At 40.0% G+C, this 14,591-nt stretch overlaps 1 protein-coding gene across 2 annotated transcripts in view; it reads left to right on the forward strand.

Moving 5' to 3' along the window:
* LOC109427069 (myogenesis-regulating glycosidase) overlaps window positions 1–14,591 on the forward strand; it is an 87,497-nt gene that overhangs the window by 18,098 nt on the left and 54,808 nt on the right. For both annotated transcript variants that reach the window (XM_029872736.2, XM_029872737.2), the window contains exons 2-3: window positions 3,072–3,489; window positions 3,556–3,718. In XM_029872736.2, the coding sequence (XP_029728596.1) occupies window positions 3,131–3,489; window positions 3,556–3,718 (522 nt within the window). In that variant the 5' untranslated portion in view covers window positions 3,072–3,130. The remainder of the gene's footprint in view (window positions 1–3,071; window positions 3,490–3,555; window positions 3,719–14,591) is intronic.

Consider the following 14,591-nt stretch of genomic DNA (forward strand, 5'->3'; position numbering starts at 1 on the left):
TCTGTCAATTTTGAGCAAGTTTCCTGAAGACACTTTTTATGTAGCTTTGAAATTGACCGATCTAGAGATAATTTTTTTGGATAAGCTTAGGGTGGTTCAAGAAAACCGGTTTTCTGGCGTTAACTTTTTCAGTTTCGATTTTTCACCAAAGTCGCCCAAGAAACACTTGTAGAGCATTTGAAGACGCGTCGTTTCATGCGCTGAAATGGTCTTTATCTCTTTTGGTTCGATAGTTACAGGTGTTTTTCCTAAAAAATCATATTTTTTTTTTGAAAAGGTGATATGATCGACTGGTGTGTGAAAAAAACTTGAAAAGTGCCTATTTTTTCTTGAAAATCATCAATATATTTTGAACGGAATGACGAATCAACATTCCCATCGCGTGCGTTATTTTTGTGTTCTAAAAATGGTTCTTAGACAACTTTTACGTGAAATTTGAAACAAAAAAGATAAAGATAAAGGGGGACGCTTAAATTTTAAATTTTTGTTTAAATTTTTGTTAAAAATTTCTCGTCTAAGTCGCGTAAGAACCACTTTTACAGCTTCCAAAAAAGCGCATTATCGTTCGCTGAGAATGTTGCTACGTCATTCCGTTCAAAAGTTATTGATGATTATCTAGAAAAAATAGGTAGGGTGCGGGCACCGGTTTTGGCCAGTCTAAGGGAAATCATTTTGAAAACTACCAATATGTTAAATGAAAGGTTTCGATCTATACTTTATTAGAAAAATGAAGAAATCAAGCTAATACTTGATTTTTGTATTAAAAGTGGCGCTGGCCAAAATAGAAGCCTTGCCGCAGTTTTGGCCATATTCTCAGCATTGGTTTCTATTTTGGCCAATCACGTGTATTTCTTATGGGAGTGGCCAAATTAGAAGCACCCTGGCCAAAATAGATATATGGGAGCTGATTTTTTAAGGACAATTATTTTTTTCTTCCAATTTTTAATAAAAATGTATGGTTTTAACAGCTGCAATCATATTATTATATTAGAATCTACTAGTAAAAAATAAATTCATTCCAATTTAGATCGTTACAGGCTGAATACCGCACTATGGCCAAAACTCCGGGCTGGCCAAAACAAAAGCTTCTACCCTACTTTTCAAGTATTTTTCACTTGAGTTACAAAAAAAAACAAACCTCTAATTTTTTGATATGTTTTATAACAACGTTTCTTCTTTTGAATGCGGGCAAATGTTAATTTTTATGATTGCCCCAACCCATCATAACACCTTTTCAAAAAACTATGCTATACAAATGTGTCTTGGATGACTTTGATGAAAAATTGAAACTGAAACAGTTAACGCCAGAAAACTGATTTTTCTTGAACCACCCTAAGCTTATTCAGAAAAAAATCTCTAGATCGGTAAATTTTAAAGCTACATAAAAAGTGTCTTCAAGAAATTTGCTCAAAGTTAATAGATCTACAGCTTTCCCGAAGAATGTATACAGTTATTCTTGCAAATAAAAAAGTTTGGTTCCCAATTTCTTTGAAAATATGGACCACCCTAATTTTTATGTACATTGAAAAGAGGGCCTGATTTTTGGGAACAACTTTGTAGTAGACCATATTTTTTTCAAAAAATCATTTGAAGGCGCTGAATGCATCTTTCCTCGTAATTTTTTTTCGTGGACCTTTGTGCACTGCTGTAACTTTCATGAGAGAAAAAAGAGAAAATTGAACCGGAGATGCATGTCAAAAGAAAAATCGAGAAAGAATCCGGTAAATCACACACGTGCTAATCTGTGACATTTCTCGACGTCAAAATGTTGTCAGACTTGCTCATTTGAATAAGCAATAAAAATTAAGATTTTTTTTCTTATTTCATAAAATTTCGCCAAGTTTTACCCAAGCATTTGTAGGTTTTGAAATTTTTATTATTTTCAACATTTTTTTTTGTGAATAGTTTAACCCCGTTATCCTCTTAAGAATATAAAAAATAATATGTGATAAAGAATCTATTCTTGAGTAGAATAAAGAACTCTGAAAATTCGTGTCCGATCAGAGAACATCGTAGCAACGTTATTTCGAAAGGAGGTTGAGTTAGTCCGTTTTACCCTACTTTCCCCAAATGAAAAAATCTAATAATTGCATTTCTTAGTCATCATTTTTCTGTTGAATTAATATTGAAGAAAAACCCTTGAAAGTTAAATAACGTTGTCATAATTTGCGACAACACTTCTTTAGACACTAAAAATATGGGGTAAAATGCATACCCCGAGAAAAAAAAATTTTTTTTCGAAAGTTTTTAAGTTGGCGCCTCTGGGTCACATATCAAATGAAAGCTCTTGGGTAATCCTTCAAAACGTAGTACTCAGTTTTTCATCCTAGTTCTGTTGGTACGAAAACAGGCGCCCTGAAAATCGTCAAAAAAATTATGAAAATAACCTATTTCTTCAAATTAAATATCAAAGAATATCCAACGCTTGGCTTAAATGGAAGTGCCATAGGAGTAGAGTGTCCATGCAAAAATTCAGCTGAATCCGTTAACTTTTGCGGAAGTTATTGCGGTTTTAGTGATTTTACCTATTTTTAGACATGAAATCTTTGAGGGCTATTTTACCCCACTTCCCCCTAACGGAAAAATCTGAAAATCGGCCAGATATCATCTTTTATATGGAAAACCATACCCTGAAAATTTCAGCTCAATCGGAGCACATCGATTCCACTTCCTTTGGAAAGGGGGTCGCGGTTCTCGTGAACTGGCTCTTAAAGAACATTATAATGTTCATATGCTCCAGGAACAATATTTGTGGATGATTTTTCAGGTCTTTTACCTCCCTCTATCAAACAGCACTTGACCTATACCAAACATTTTCTCAATTCCTCTGCAAACCTCAAGCATTCGAAATTCGAATCAGAACGGTACAACCGCAACTCCCTTCCCGATCGGATTACCGAACGAAGATCTACCTACCTCAAGCTAAACTCACGGTTCGAAAAGGCAATCGGAATCGGCACTGTTGTTTGTTTGTTTGCAAACAAATTAGCCCTTCCTCATCATCGACGTTCTTCTCGACTGGATCGAACTAATGTATGAAATAATTTATTTTGTATTGGAACACTATTTAGACGCTGATTGAGGGCGCGGAGTGGGGTTCGACAGCGAGGGCAACGACGACGACGTTGACATGAGTAATAAGCTTAAGCCGAGCGGCGATTATCAGCCAGTGCCGCGTGGTAGTGGAAGCAACGGTAGGGCAGACCCATTCAACGAGGTGGATCAGCACCTGCTGGCTGAGGGAGACAAAATACCATTCGTCGATTCCGAGGACGAAGACGAAGACGATGATCGCGACGATCATTCCAACCGAGGAAGCAGTGGCGGTAACGCGTCCGACGACGAAGACGATATCATGACCGAAAGTCAGGAGAACCTGGCGATGGCCTACGTAAATCGGTACAAGATGCCATCCCTTTCGGAACGGCGGAACCAGGAGAAGCTGACCGTTACGATCGAGCACGAGAAGAAATCTTCGCCGAGTGGGCAGTGAGTTGTTTTTGATTGGGGGTGAGATAACATTGATAGTGTATCAATAATTTTGTGTACTTGTAGTGATCTCAAGGAGGAAGCCAAAGATGTTCCCACAGATCTTAAAGCCGTCCAGGATAGAGCGATCGGGTTGCGACGAAACTCCATCTCTATGCCCACCTTGACGGTCGACGATTTGGATGCTCTGCGGCAGGCCAGGATAGACGAGGAAGAAAGTAAAATTCTGGTGAGTGTTTAATTATAGACGAAAGACAAATAATGATGCTTATCTGGTGATAGTGGGAGTGCAGAAAATAGGCTGCCCAAGTTTGCAACGTTACGTCAAATGCCCCTGTACGCGATGCGTCTTTGATAAGATATTGAAAGCTTTGTTTGGATTTTTTCCTCCAACCAACTACTGTGCGAAGAATATGGGATTTATTTTTTGTTCGAAGAAAAGGCATGTGATATGGGCTGATAACCCAATCAAAGTCAGGTGAAGGGAACGTTGGGTTTCTGAATATGTATGTGTGCAAAATAATGATCTGATTGTGAGCAGCGGAAAAGTTATCAACCAATTCAATTAGTTTACATGGCAAAGTGATTGATTACCTTATGGAGTGGCTGGTAGCAGATAGAGTCACGTGTGTCTTTGCCTGTGCTGAATTTTTTACCTTCGTGAAGGTCAGCAGGCCGTCGCCTTTGGTTTTTTTTTGTTTTGATTTTGAAATTTGTTTACAAGTTTTCAAATATCTTGCTTGTAAACACAGTCGTATTTTAGAAGAACTTGTTAATCAGGGTGCCCTAAAATTGGGTTGTTTAATGAATAAAATATTGCTATTTGCTATAGCTTAATCGAAAGAGTTCATTTTTTTGAGTATAACCTGATTTTATTGGATTCCAATACCTTTGTTTTGATGGTTAAATTAACAAAACAGTTTTAATTTTCGTGGATAGAATGACAGTTTAATCGATAAAGTGACAGTTCGACCCGAACAAAAAAAATTTCCCATACAAACTTTAAATGCATTTTAAACATAGTTCCCGGACTCCGAAAATTATGAAATTTTTGATTTCGACTAATTTTTGGGCGGAGAATCCGATTATGAAATAATCCAGATACCCCTAAAGAATCCAATTTCATTATGTCAAAATCAAATAATATTATTATTATGTTGATTATTATTTTTTCGGGTTTTACGCTCCCACTGGATCATGACCTGTCTCTCTTCAACTTATTGTTCTTCGAGCAGACAAACAGACGTAAGACTCTTAAAAACGGCCTGGCACATGCATTTAACGATCAATTCAAATTTCATTTGATTTGCGCGATCCTTCCACCAGAGGCGCTAGTGTTCGCTCGCTTTGACTTTTACCAGTGTACACGTTTTTGAATGATGCAAACGAAAATTACAAGCGACTTGTTTAGTAGTGTTCGTGTTAGATAAACTTCAAATCGAAATTCATCATGGCCAACGGTGTCTCGCGCGGTTCTACCAACAGATGGCAGTGTGCTCATGAAAAAGACAGCGGGTAACAGTTTTTGAGGAATGTCCTTTTAGAGTTACGTCTGTGTGTTGTGGTAACAGAATTTTACACCTAAAAACTCAAAAAGTTAAGTTAAATAGGGAATTTTACTAACGCCCTCCAACAGAAAGGAAAAGAAATGTAGCTTGGAACGATCTCATCAATTAAACTGGAAATTGCAACTCCTCAATATTATAGGAAAGCTCTCCTGAACGCTAGAATGTCAATCGGATCATTTTCTGCAGCTAGTTTTCGGTAGATCTCTCCGGATGAATTTATGACTAGCGCCGCCTAGAGGCACAAACTCTAACCAAACACCTATTCAACTATGAACCCTTGACTTCTCAGACTTTCTATCTACTTCTTTATACTCTCTTCCAGGGTTGTACAGTTTCAGGAGGGTCAATGTCGAATGACACTCGCTCTAACCATCACTTCATACGACAAACGCAGTCCATCAAAACATAATCGATTCACGCAAAAGCCACTCAAGCCAACCCTCGTTCAATGCAGAGTCAACCACATCCAACAGCAGCGATCGTCTCTTGTTTTCGAACCACAAAATGAAACACCGAAGCGAGTTTTTGTTCTACGCTTTGCATTCTATTCATAGGGCGTGCTATGTTTGTGTTTGCTGCGCCATGCAATACTACTTAACAAATTGACCCTCATCCTGGCATTTTCAGACGAGAGTCACCCAGCAGTGAGTGACATAGCTCTGCGTCGGACGGTTAAGAAGCGTTCGGCTACTTAAGAGATTTGCAGAGAAAGAGCGTGGCGGCGGCAGCCACCGTATCAATGCTGTCGTGACCAGAGCTACCAACTCTGTCACTTACCAGCAGCTCTAGCCGCAGTACTCCAAAAACCTAACTGCCTGCCAGTTGCTTCTTCTGCTGATTTTCGACGCTCTGACCGGCAGAGCGTCGACCCCATCGTTCTACTGTACCTGAATCCTGTCCGTCGTCTACTACATCAGTCTATCAACTGACCCGCTCACAGCACAGCACGGCGCACGGTTTGCGTAACAAGTCGACAGTCTAGGGGAACAAAGCCCAAAATGCCAAGATGGGGTAAAATGGCCCAACTCATAAAATCATTCCGGAATGGGACTTGATCATTACTATACGTGAATGTTGTCAAGATATGTTTGCACCAAACATTCTTCTAGAAGCTAAGCCGCCAAACCCATGGAAAATCTTTTGATTTCCCAATGAAAATTGGCAACTTCCGGTTTTTCGTGCTTGCAATTAAGGTTTTTTGGTGATTTTATTACCAGCCATGTGTTTCCAAGGAGATTGAGACACACATGGAGACGCATGGTTGTTGATGTCTACGCTATTCATGTTAGGGGTCATTCAAATATGACGACCATCGTTCCGCGGGAAGGGTGGTGTCGCTCCATGTATTGAGTATACGATAAAAGTGGACAGAGGGGGGAAAAGGAGTCGGAAATGCCCGAAAAATGTTGGACGTAATTTTTGAATGTTTTCATGAAGTGGCATCTTACCCCATGGCAGGCGGCCTTTTTGCACCACTTCCGTTTCACGAACCAGTTTTTCAAATGGCTAAAAATCGATGAAAATGCACTAGTTTAGTGAATATTTTTGCTGAAATATCAAGTAAATTTTGTCTAGTTTGAAAAATGGCATATTGCCCCACTTTCCCCTACATTCAAAGTTTGACAGTCGCTCTCACTGTGAAGCATTGGGCAATTTCGCAACACAGAATTGGGTGCACATACTTTTATATCGATTATGTATTTAGATACTTTATTCGTACGTTAGATCATTATTTATATTTCATACTTCCAATCCCTTACTCTACAATCCCCCTCTCCTCTACTCTCTTGTCTTAAATGTTTCGTAATTTTCAAAAAACATAACATGACTATTTAACCACAGATATGCACAAAAAAAATAGACAAGCCACAAAAGAGTTTTTACAATTTAAAAATAATCTTCATATATTTTTTGCAGTATTTGACAGCGCAAATAATTCTGAGCCAAACAGTATTTTTGTAGTTTCTGCATCATTAGAAACTACCCAAGTAACCAGTAAGCATTTAAAATAGCATTCCTTCAGCATTATAGTAGCCTTTACGACAAGGCGTTTAATGCTAATTAGCCGTATATGCGCCTATAGTGCTACCTCACAGCAGGTTTTGGCAAAATAACGGGCTGTTCTGGTGCTATCCCTTCAGGAACGTGGTGACGAAATATCAAAGAAGCGTAACGCCTCGTCGAGCAAAAAAAAAACAAAAATAGATTGACGTCTGCTTCTCGTTCTCTCAGCCAGCTTCCCCGCTTCATCGTCTTTCCATATTCTAGCCGGTGCTAGGTGGTACTTTTTTTTGCTGATTTTTGTAGTGATGTAGGTTTGAACTTACGATCCGGAGATTGATAATTCATATCTGCTTCGGATTCTGTTGCTCCTGATCCACGATGCTAAAGCTGTCCCGGTGGCGTGCGTTGATTTAATCGCCAATATAAAGAATGATTCGATAGCAGCTTCAGATTGAACATCCAAAACTTGTTTTCATTGAGATATTTCATTGCGGTAGAGCATTACGATTCCTTCTTTTAAATATCTATGGAATAAGATTGTTTCTTCCCTCTTTCAAACAATCCTATGATCAACCAAAGCATCCACTTATTCGGCACATATTTTCCGACGAAATGATAGATAATTGGTGATTTTTTGATGGACATGTTCCCAATCCAATCCAGCTGCAGTAATGTTTTCTTTGGTGCTTTTGGATGAGTAGGGGAAAATGAAGAAACAAATAAGATGCACAAATTTGTAAACAGAAGCATAGGCTCTGTAAGAGAGAGACAAAATGTGTTGCCAAATGCGTAACATATCTCCCAACCTTTTTGCTCCTAGCATTTAAAGAGCAGTTGAAAAGCATTCTGTATGCTCCCAAGTGAAACCACTTCAAGTAGTTGAAATGCTAATTAACAGCCGAAAGCTTTTGAGCAGCACAGCCTATGCTAACTCAAGGCAGCTATGCATTCGAACTGCTTATGTAGGGCAGCAAGCAGTTTAAATGCGTAATACGGACTGATACACGGCTTATTCAAATGCTTAGTGGTTACCTGGGTAGTTATGTAATGTGTACAACGGTTGGCACAACAACCTGCTTAAGCATTGTAGAAACTTCTCAAATCTACTCTAGTAAATCAACAATTTCGTTCACATCACTTTTCCATCTCAAGTGTGCTTTTCAATGTTCAACCATTAAACTTCGCACCACCAAGTGCATGCCCTTCAAGCGTCCAAACTACTTTAGCGTACCCTACTTACATATTTCCAGGCCCCTGGCATCAATGAAATTTATCGTAGCCAACATCTAAATGCTCCTCTCTCTCCTCTTCTTGGCGTAACGTCCTCACTGGGACAAAGCCTGCTTCTCAGCTTAGTGTTCAATGAGCACTTCCACAGTTTTTAACTGAGAGCTTCCTCTGCCAATGACCATTTTGCATGTGTATATCGTGTGGCAGGCAACATCTAAATGCCTTATACTCATATTTGTGCAAATTGAAACGAGCGTGTAATCAACAAACGCTGGTTTTGTTTGATGTTGTGTCTCACACACGAAATCACATTCTCAATGCGTGTTTGTTGGGTTGCTTTATTCAACTAATCGCATGTTGCTCTGACCGTACATTAATATTACAGCGAGTTTGAAGTGTTTTGTGATCATAAGAGGTGAAAAAATGATTCCAAAAATTGATCAACAAACCAAAATAAACGTTAAATAAAAAATTGTTGATGTTTCTGCATTTGACAGTGGGCGCTATTTACTAGCGCCCAGGACATCCTGTCTACCATGATTCCAATGCATTGATATAGGCCGTGTCAGGGGCCTGCATATTTCCAAGCATATTCCATCTCCTTTACTCTCCTTCAAACATCCTTTTATAATGATCTTGTTTACTTTGGATGGAGCTCACTTTTTACTTACTACGTTCCGCAAATAATCTCTCCAGAATTGACTACGAGTGATTGAGAATATGCTTTACTCTAAATGAAGCTTCCATTAGGTAGTTTCACAAAGCATCAAAATCGCAATACTCCTCTTCGAACTGCAAAAAAATCCATATTTATTTTTCTTCGCCTCACAACACTTTACAATCTACACACTCTCCTATCAATAATCGTCAACCAATGATTCCGGTCACACAGGTTAAAAAATTCATCTCTGCGTATCGCGTATCTATTATAATTCCCGCTGTTCAGTGTAAGCGTACAACACTCATTAAATACACTGCATACTAAAAACCAGCAGATTTTACTATCTGCGTAAGCGACTATTGAAACACATGAATCAAATAGGTGCTTTTCGGACCCAGCAGCCACTCAACAGTACATTCTTCGTACAAAACCGAATAAACATGATTTCATTCATACTTTCTCTGGATAGAGCTTACCAGCATAGACTAATTTCAAGACCTCGATGTTCCAAAGAAAACCATTAAATTTTCGGTGTCCAGTCCGGTACCCAACAAATATTCATTACCGTGTATTTTTTCCGTGTAAATTGCCTTTTGTGTAAATTATATTTAGCGTGTTACACCGATCTGACAGCTCTGACAACAAGGGACTAAACATAAATTACGTAAAGTGAGTACCGAGGATTGTTCACAATCTGCGAACTTGACTGCGGAAAAAATCGCGACCATGACGCCGCTGTTACCAGGCTCTGGAATTTTTCATCAAGTATCAAAATCACAAAAAATACTTTCAACCTGCTCAAAATTTAGTAGTTACATGCCAAACAATCGATTGCAGGAACCCTTGAATATGCCTGCCTTAAACAGAACCCAGCGTACCGGATTCCAGATGAATATTCCCTAAACTACATCACAGACTGTTTGCTCGTCATATCGAAGCAGATAAAAAATATACTTTTCAAGCTAGTGTTGATAAAATCTGCCAAAAAGAGAACAATTTTTGAAAAATAAAAACCTATTTTTTCTGTCGGTGTGCTCATTTCTAGTCTTTTGTTTTTAAATAATCAGTCCGCTTCCTTTCTTTTGCAAAATTCTCTTCCAATTTTTTTTTGCAAACTCAACCAGTTCTTGCCAGTCTACAACTTATTTTTCTTCATCATTTCATTCCATTCCAACAAATGTGCCATTTTTTCTGCAATTTAAACAATTCATGAAACCGACATACTGCAACTTCTGCAGGTTCTTATAATGATTCAATAAAACACAGCAAGCAATACAGAGTTTACCAGTACAATCAGCTTTCCATAAATTTACAATTTCCAAGTCAGTTTGTATTGAACTTCAGCAAGTTATAAAATCATCCGAAACAAAAACTGACAACACTGCCAGCTTGCCAACTTCATACAAGTCTGTTCCACTCACTCGTCAAACTTTCCGCCAGTTTTTTTTCAACAAGTCTGTCATTTTTCTCGCCAGACTGCCTCTATTACGTTCATTCAGCACTTATTTACAAATTTGTCCGATTTTCGCCATGTTCTAATTACATCTTAAACAAATCTAACCTTGTTCTAGTCAGTATACCTTCTTCCAGCAAGTATGTTCATTAAAATTTCCAGACTACTTTTTTTCATTACAAAGTTGTCCAGTTTCTTTTCGCTTTCATTATGTATGTTCCATAAATCTGCCACCCATTCCATTGAATCATTTTACTATTTCCAAGTATTTTTTTTGTAGCTTCTGCAAGTTCGCAAATCAGCTTCATAAGCAACACTGTCCTTCCTCTCGGTTTGCTAACTACTACAACCAAGTCTGTCCTTTTTACTCGCCAGACTTGTTTCTTTTTGTCAACTGCTTCCTTTTTCGTTTCAGTTTATTCCTATCAGTACCAGAGTTTCCCATTGCTCATGTGTACATAAATGTGACAGCGAGCCTCCTACCAAATTGTCTCCAAGCTCTTCAAAATCGCAGTGTGCTGCGCTGCTAGGAGGCTCACGAAAATCTGGTGGGTGCGAGCTTAGCGCCTAGCTCCCGGGGAGCTCGTCTTATGGGCTGCGTGAGCTGTTGGTATCTAAGGTGAAAAACAACTTCTTGGTAACGAAGAACCTCAACAACTTTTTTCCGTACACAACTCAAGTGTCTGGTTGGTCTATATAATACGACTAGGGATTCTCAATGCAATGGTTAAGGTATCAATTCTCGTTCGTTTAGGAAGTTTTTGTCGTGAAATTTTCTAATTTAATCAGCGCATGAGACGAAGCTCATGAGACACATCTTGAGAAAAATGAGACACACAACTTTCAGTCTCAAAATGTACAGAGCTCCTGGGAGCTCGCTTGCCGTGTGGCTCCCGTACATGGGACTACAGCACGTGTACATCAACTCTGATCAGTACACAACAAGTCTGTTCTTCTTCTCGTCTGACGGTTTCTCATTCTGTTCTATTACTTCCTTACTATCACACAAATCTGTCCTTTTTCTCGCCAGATTGTAATTGCATCTTATCAGCAAAACTGTCCTTATTCTCGCCAGTATGCTCTATTTCAGCAAGTCTGTCCTTCTTCTCGCCAGACTGCTTCTCATTCGTTGCATTATTTCCTCTATTTCATACAAATCTGTCCTTTTTCTCGCCAGATTGTAATTTTATCTAATCAGCAAAACTGTCCTTATTCTCGCCAGTATGCTTTCCTTCAGCAAGCCTGTCCCTTTCTATCGCCAGACTGCTGTTTTTCCGCGGCAAACATGTCCTTTCCTTCGCCAGGCTGCAAATCAATCACAGATTAAACTTTTAAGTACATACTTACTGTAGAGTTCGGAACAGTATTAAAATCACAAATTATCGGCTTTACATACAGGTTTATATTTTCCGTTTTGTAACCCGCTCCTGACACATCCGTTCGCTACACGCTTTCGTTCTCTTCTCCCTTTTTCCCGTCCCGTGTTGCCAGACCGTATTGTTACATTTTATGTTAAGGCAGTATTACACTTTAACTAGGTGTCCTACACTACAATCCCCCTTTAACTTTATTTTAGTATGACAGATAATCCTGGAATTTCAAAGGTTCCCTACGTTCGCGACGCAGCAGCTGTCTCGGATGGTTTGTATCATCTTGGTCTTCCGCAGCGGGTTCGGCCGCACCCGAATCTTGTCCTGAGGGATTTTCTGTTTCTTGGCCTTTGGGAGACTCTTCTTCCGTTGATGTTTCTGGCCGTGGCTCATTGTAGTTGGCTGGAGAATTCTCTGGCAGTTTCTTCAGATGCACAATATTACGGCGGCATTCCTTTCCGGTTTCCAATGATCGAAGCGTAACATCAGCACCGTTTAGTCGAATGACTGTGTGTTCCTCCGCCGAATAGTCTGTGCTTAGCTTGTTTTCTTTCCGGAACCTTTTAATCACTACCTTTGCTCCTACTTGAATGTCGCTTTCTTTGGCTCGTCGCTTCTTGTCTGCATATACCCTACCTTTCTCCTTTTGTAAACGATCATGATCGCTCGTTTCTTCATCAAGATGCACCTCCCGAGGTACTTGTGGAAGTTTGCTACGCATTCGCCTTCCAAACATCAAATCAAAAGGAGATCGTCCTGTTGTGGGATGTGGGGTGGAATGATACGACAGAATGTATTGATCAAGAACTCTCCTCCACTCTTGGCCAAGCTCCTGTGCTATTTTCAATCTTTTCAAGATTGATCGGTTCTGTCGCTCGATTTCCACATTCTGCTGTGGCCAATACGGTATTGTGTTCACCAAGCGTACACCTATTTCATCACAGAAATTTCGGAGCTCTTCACAGTTCAATTGCGGTCCATTGTCAGCGCGCAGTGTTATGGGCACACCGTACCGACAGAACATCTTGGAAAGTTGCAAAATGGTATCCTTAGCGGTGGTCTGTATCATTTCGCATACCTCTATGAAACGGCTGTAATAATCCACAACGACGAAGAGCGTTTGGCCTTCTGGCAGGGGACCTAGAAAGTCTACAGCTATATCCTCCCAGGGTCCATACGGCAAATCCTTTCGAATCATCGGTACTGGAGGATCGGGTGCTGACACCAGAGTGCATGAACGACAGTTCTTAACAAAATTTTCCACTGCAATGTCCATTTTAGGCCACCACACCGCGCTACGGAGATGAGATTTCATCATCCGCATTCCTATGTGACCCTCATAGTACACGATCACGTAGGGCTGATGGTATGACTATCCTATCGCATCGCAAAAGCACATCTTCGCACCTGCAAAGCTCGTTTGCCACTATGCGGAAAGATAGCGGTAATTCGTCTGGTCTGTCATGTTCGAGGTGCTCAAGAACGTCACGAATTTCTGGATCCTCTTGCGAAGCTTTTACAATCTCTCTCCAGTCCAAAGCAGCTGTTGTTGCCGAATGCAGAGCAATTTGACGAATAGCGAGTTCCTCAGAAGGATCAAATGGAGCTGCAGTAAGTGTTCCGAGTCGCGACAAAACATCGGCAGTATTCTTCTCGCCTGGTATGTAGATTACCTTATAATCGAACGCTTGCAGTCTTAAAACCCACCGCTCAATTCTGGCACAAGGTCTTGAACGAGCAGTGAACAGATACTGAAGAGCCTTGCAGTCTGTAAGGATGTCAAATTCTCTTCCGTATAAATAAGTGTAAAATCGTTCAACACTCCAGACAATTGCCAACGCTTCTTTCTCAGTCTGACAATACTTCTTCTCAGTTTCTGTTAGAGATTTAGAAGCACAACTAACGATTCTACTGCTGCCAGACACATCTGTTTGAAGAAGCAAAGCCCCCAGTCCTGTTGGGCTTGCGTCAGCCATAACTGCAGTACGGTCTTCCGTTTTGACAAATCCCAATGATTGCGCGTTTGCCATTGCCGCTTTAATTTGTTCGAATGCTTGTTCGTGCTCATCATCCCAACTAAAGTTAGAGTCAAATCGAATAAGTTTCCGCAACGGTTCGTCAAGAGTTGCCAAGTTGGGAATAAACCTATTTAAATAGTTCGCAAGACCCAAAAAACTTCGAACCTCTGATGCATTTTCCGGACGACGAAAAGAAAGAATAGCTTCGATCTTCGAATTCGATGGAAGAATGCCTTCTGCAGAAATATGGTGACCAATAAAGTCAACTTCCCCAGCTCGAAATACACATTTATCCCAGTTTAGTAGAACAGACCTATCCCTAAAACGCTTCAATACTTCATTCAATCGCTCATCATGTTCCTGCTTATCTTTCCCTTCTACTATAACATCGTCAAGGTACCAATGAGTACCTTCGCACCCTGCTAGAATCTGGTCCATGACCTTCTGAAATAGCTCCGGCGCAACCACCAAGCCAAATGGAAGTCGTTTAAAACGAAAAAGGCCTTTGTTCGTAATGAACGTGGTGACATCTCTCGATTCTGGAGCTAATTCAACCTAACAAAACACATTGTTTTAAAACTGTTGTATTATTTATTAATAATCATGTGGCTCAACGACTCACCTGCAAAAACGCATCCTTAACCCTAAAAGGGATACCTGGGGTCCATTTGGACCCCAGGCGCCTTTCAGAACTCGTCTTTGATGGAACACACTCAGCGAGGTGACGAAACTGAGGCCATGAAGGTATCCCTTTTAGGGTTAATATCGAGCTTGCTCCAGATCTTGCCGTTTCCCAGC

This window comes from Aedes albopictus, chromosome 3, assembly GCF_035046485.1.
Source record: "Aedes albopictus strain Foshan chromosome 3, AalbF5, whole genome shotgun sequence".
NCBI lineage: Eukaryota > Metazoa > Arthropoda > Insecta > Diptera > Culicidae > Aedes > Aedes albopictus.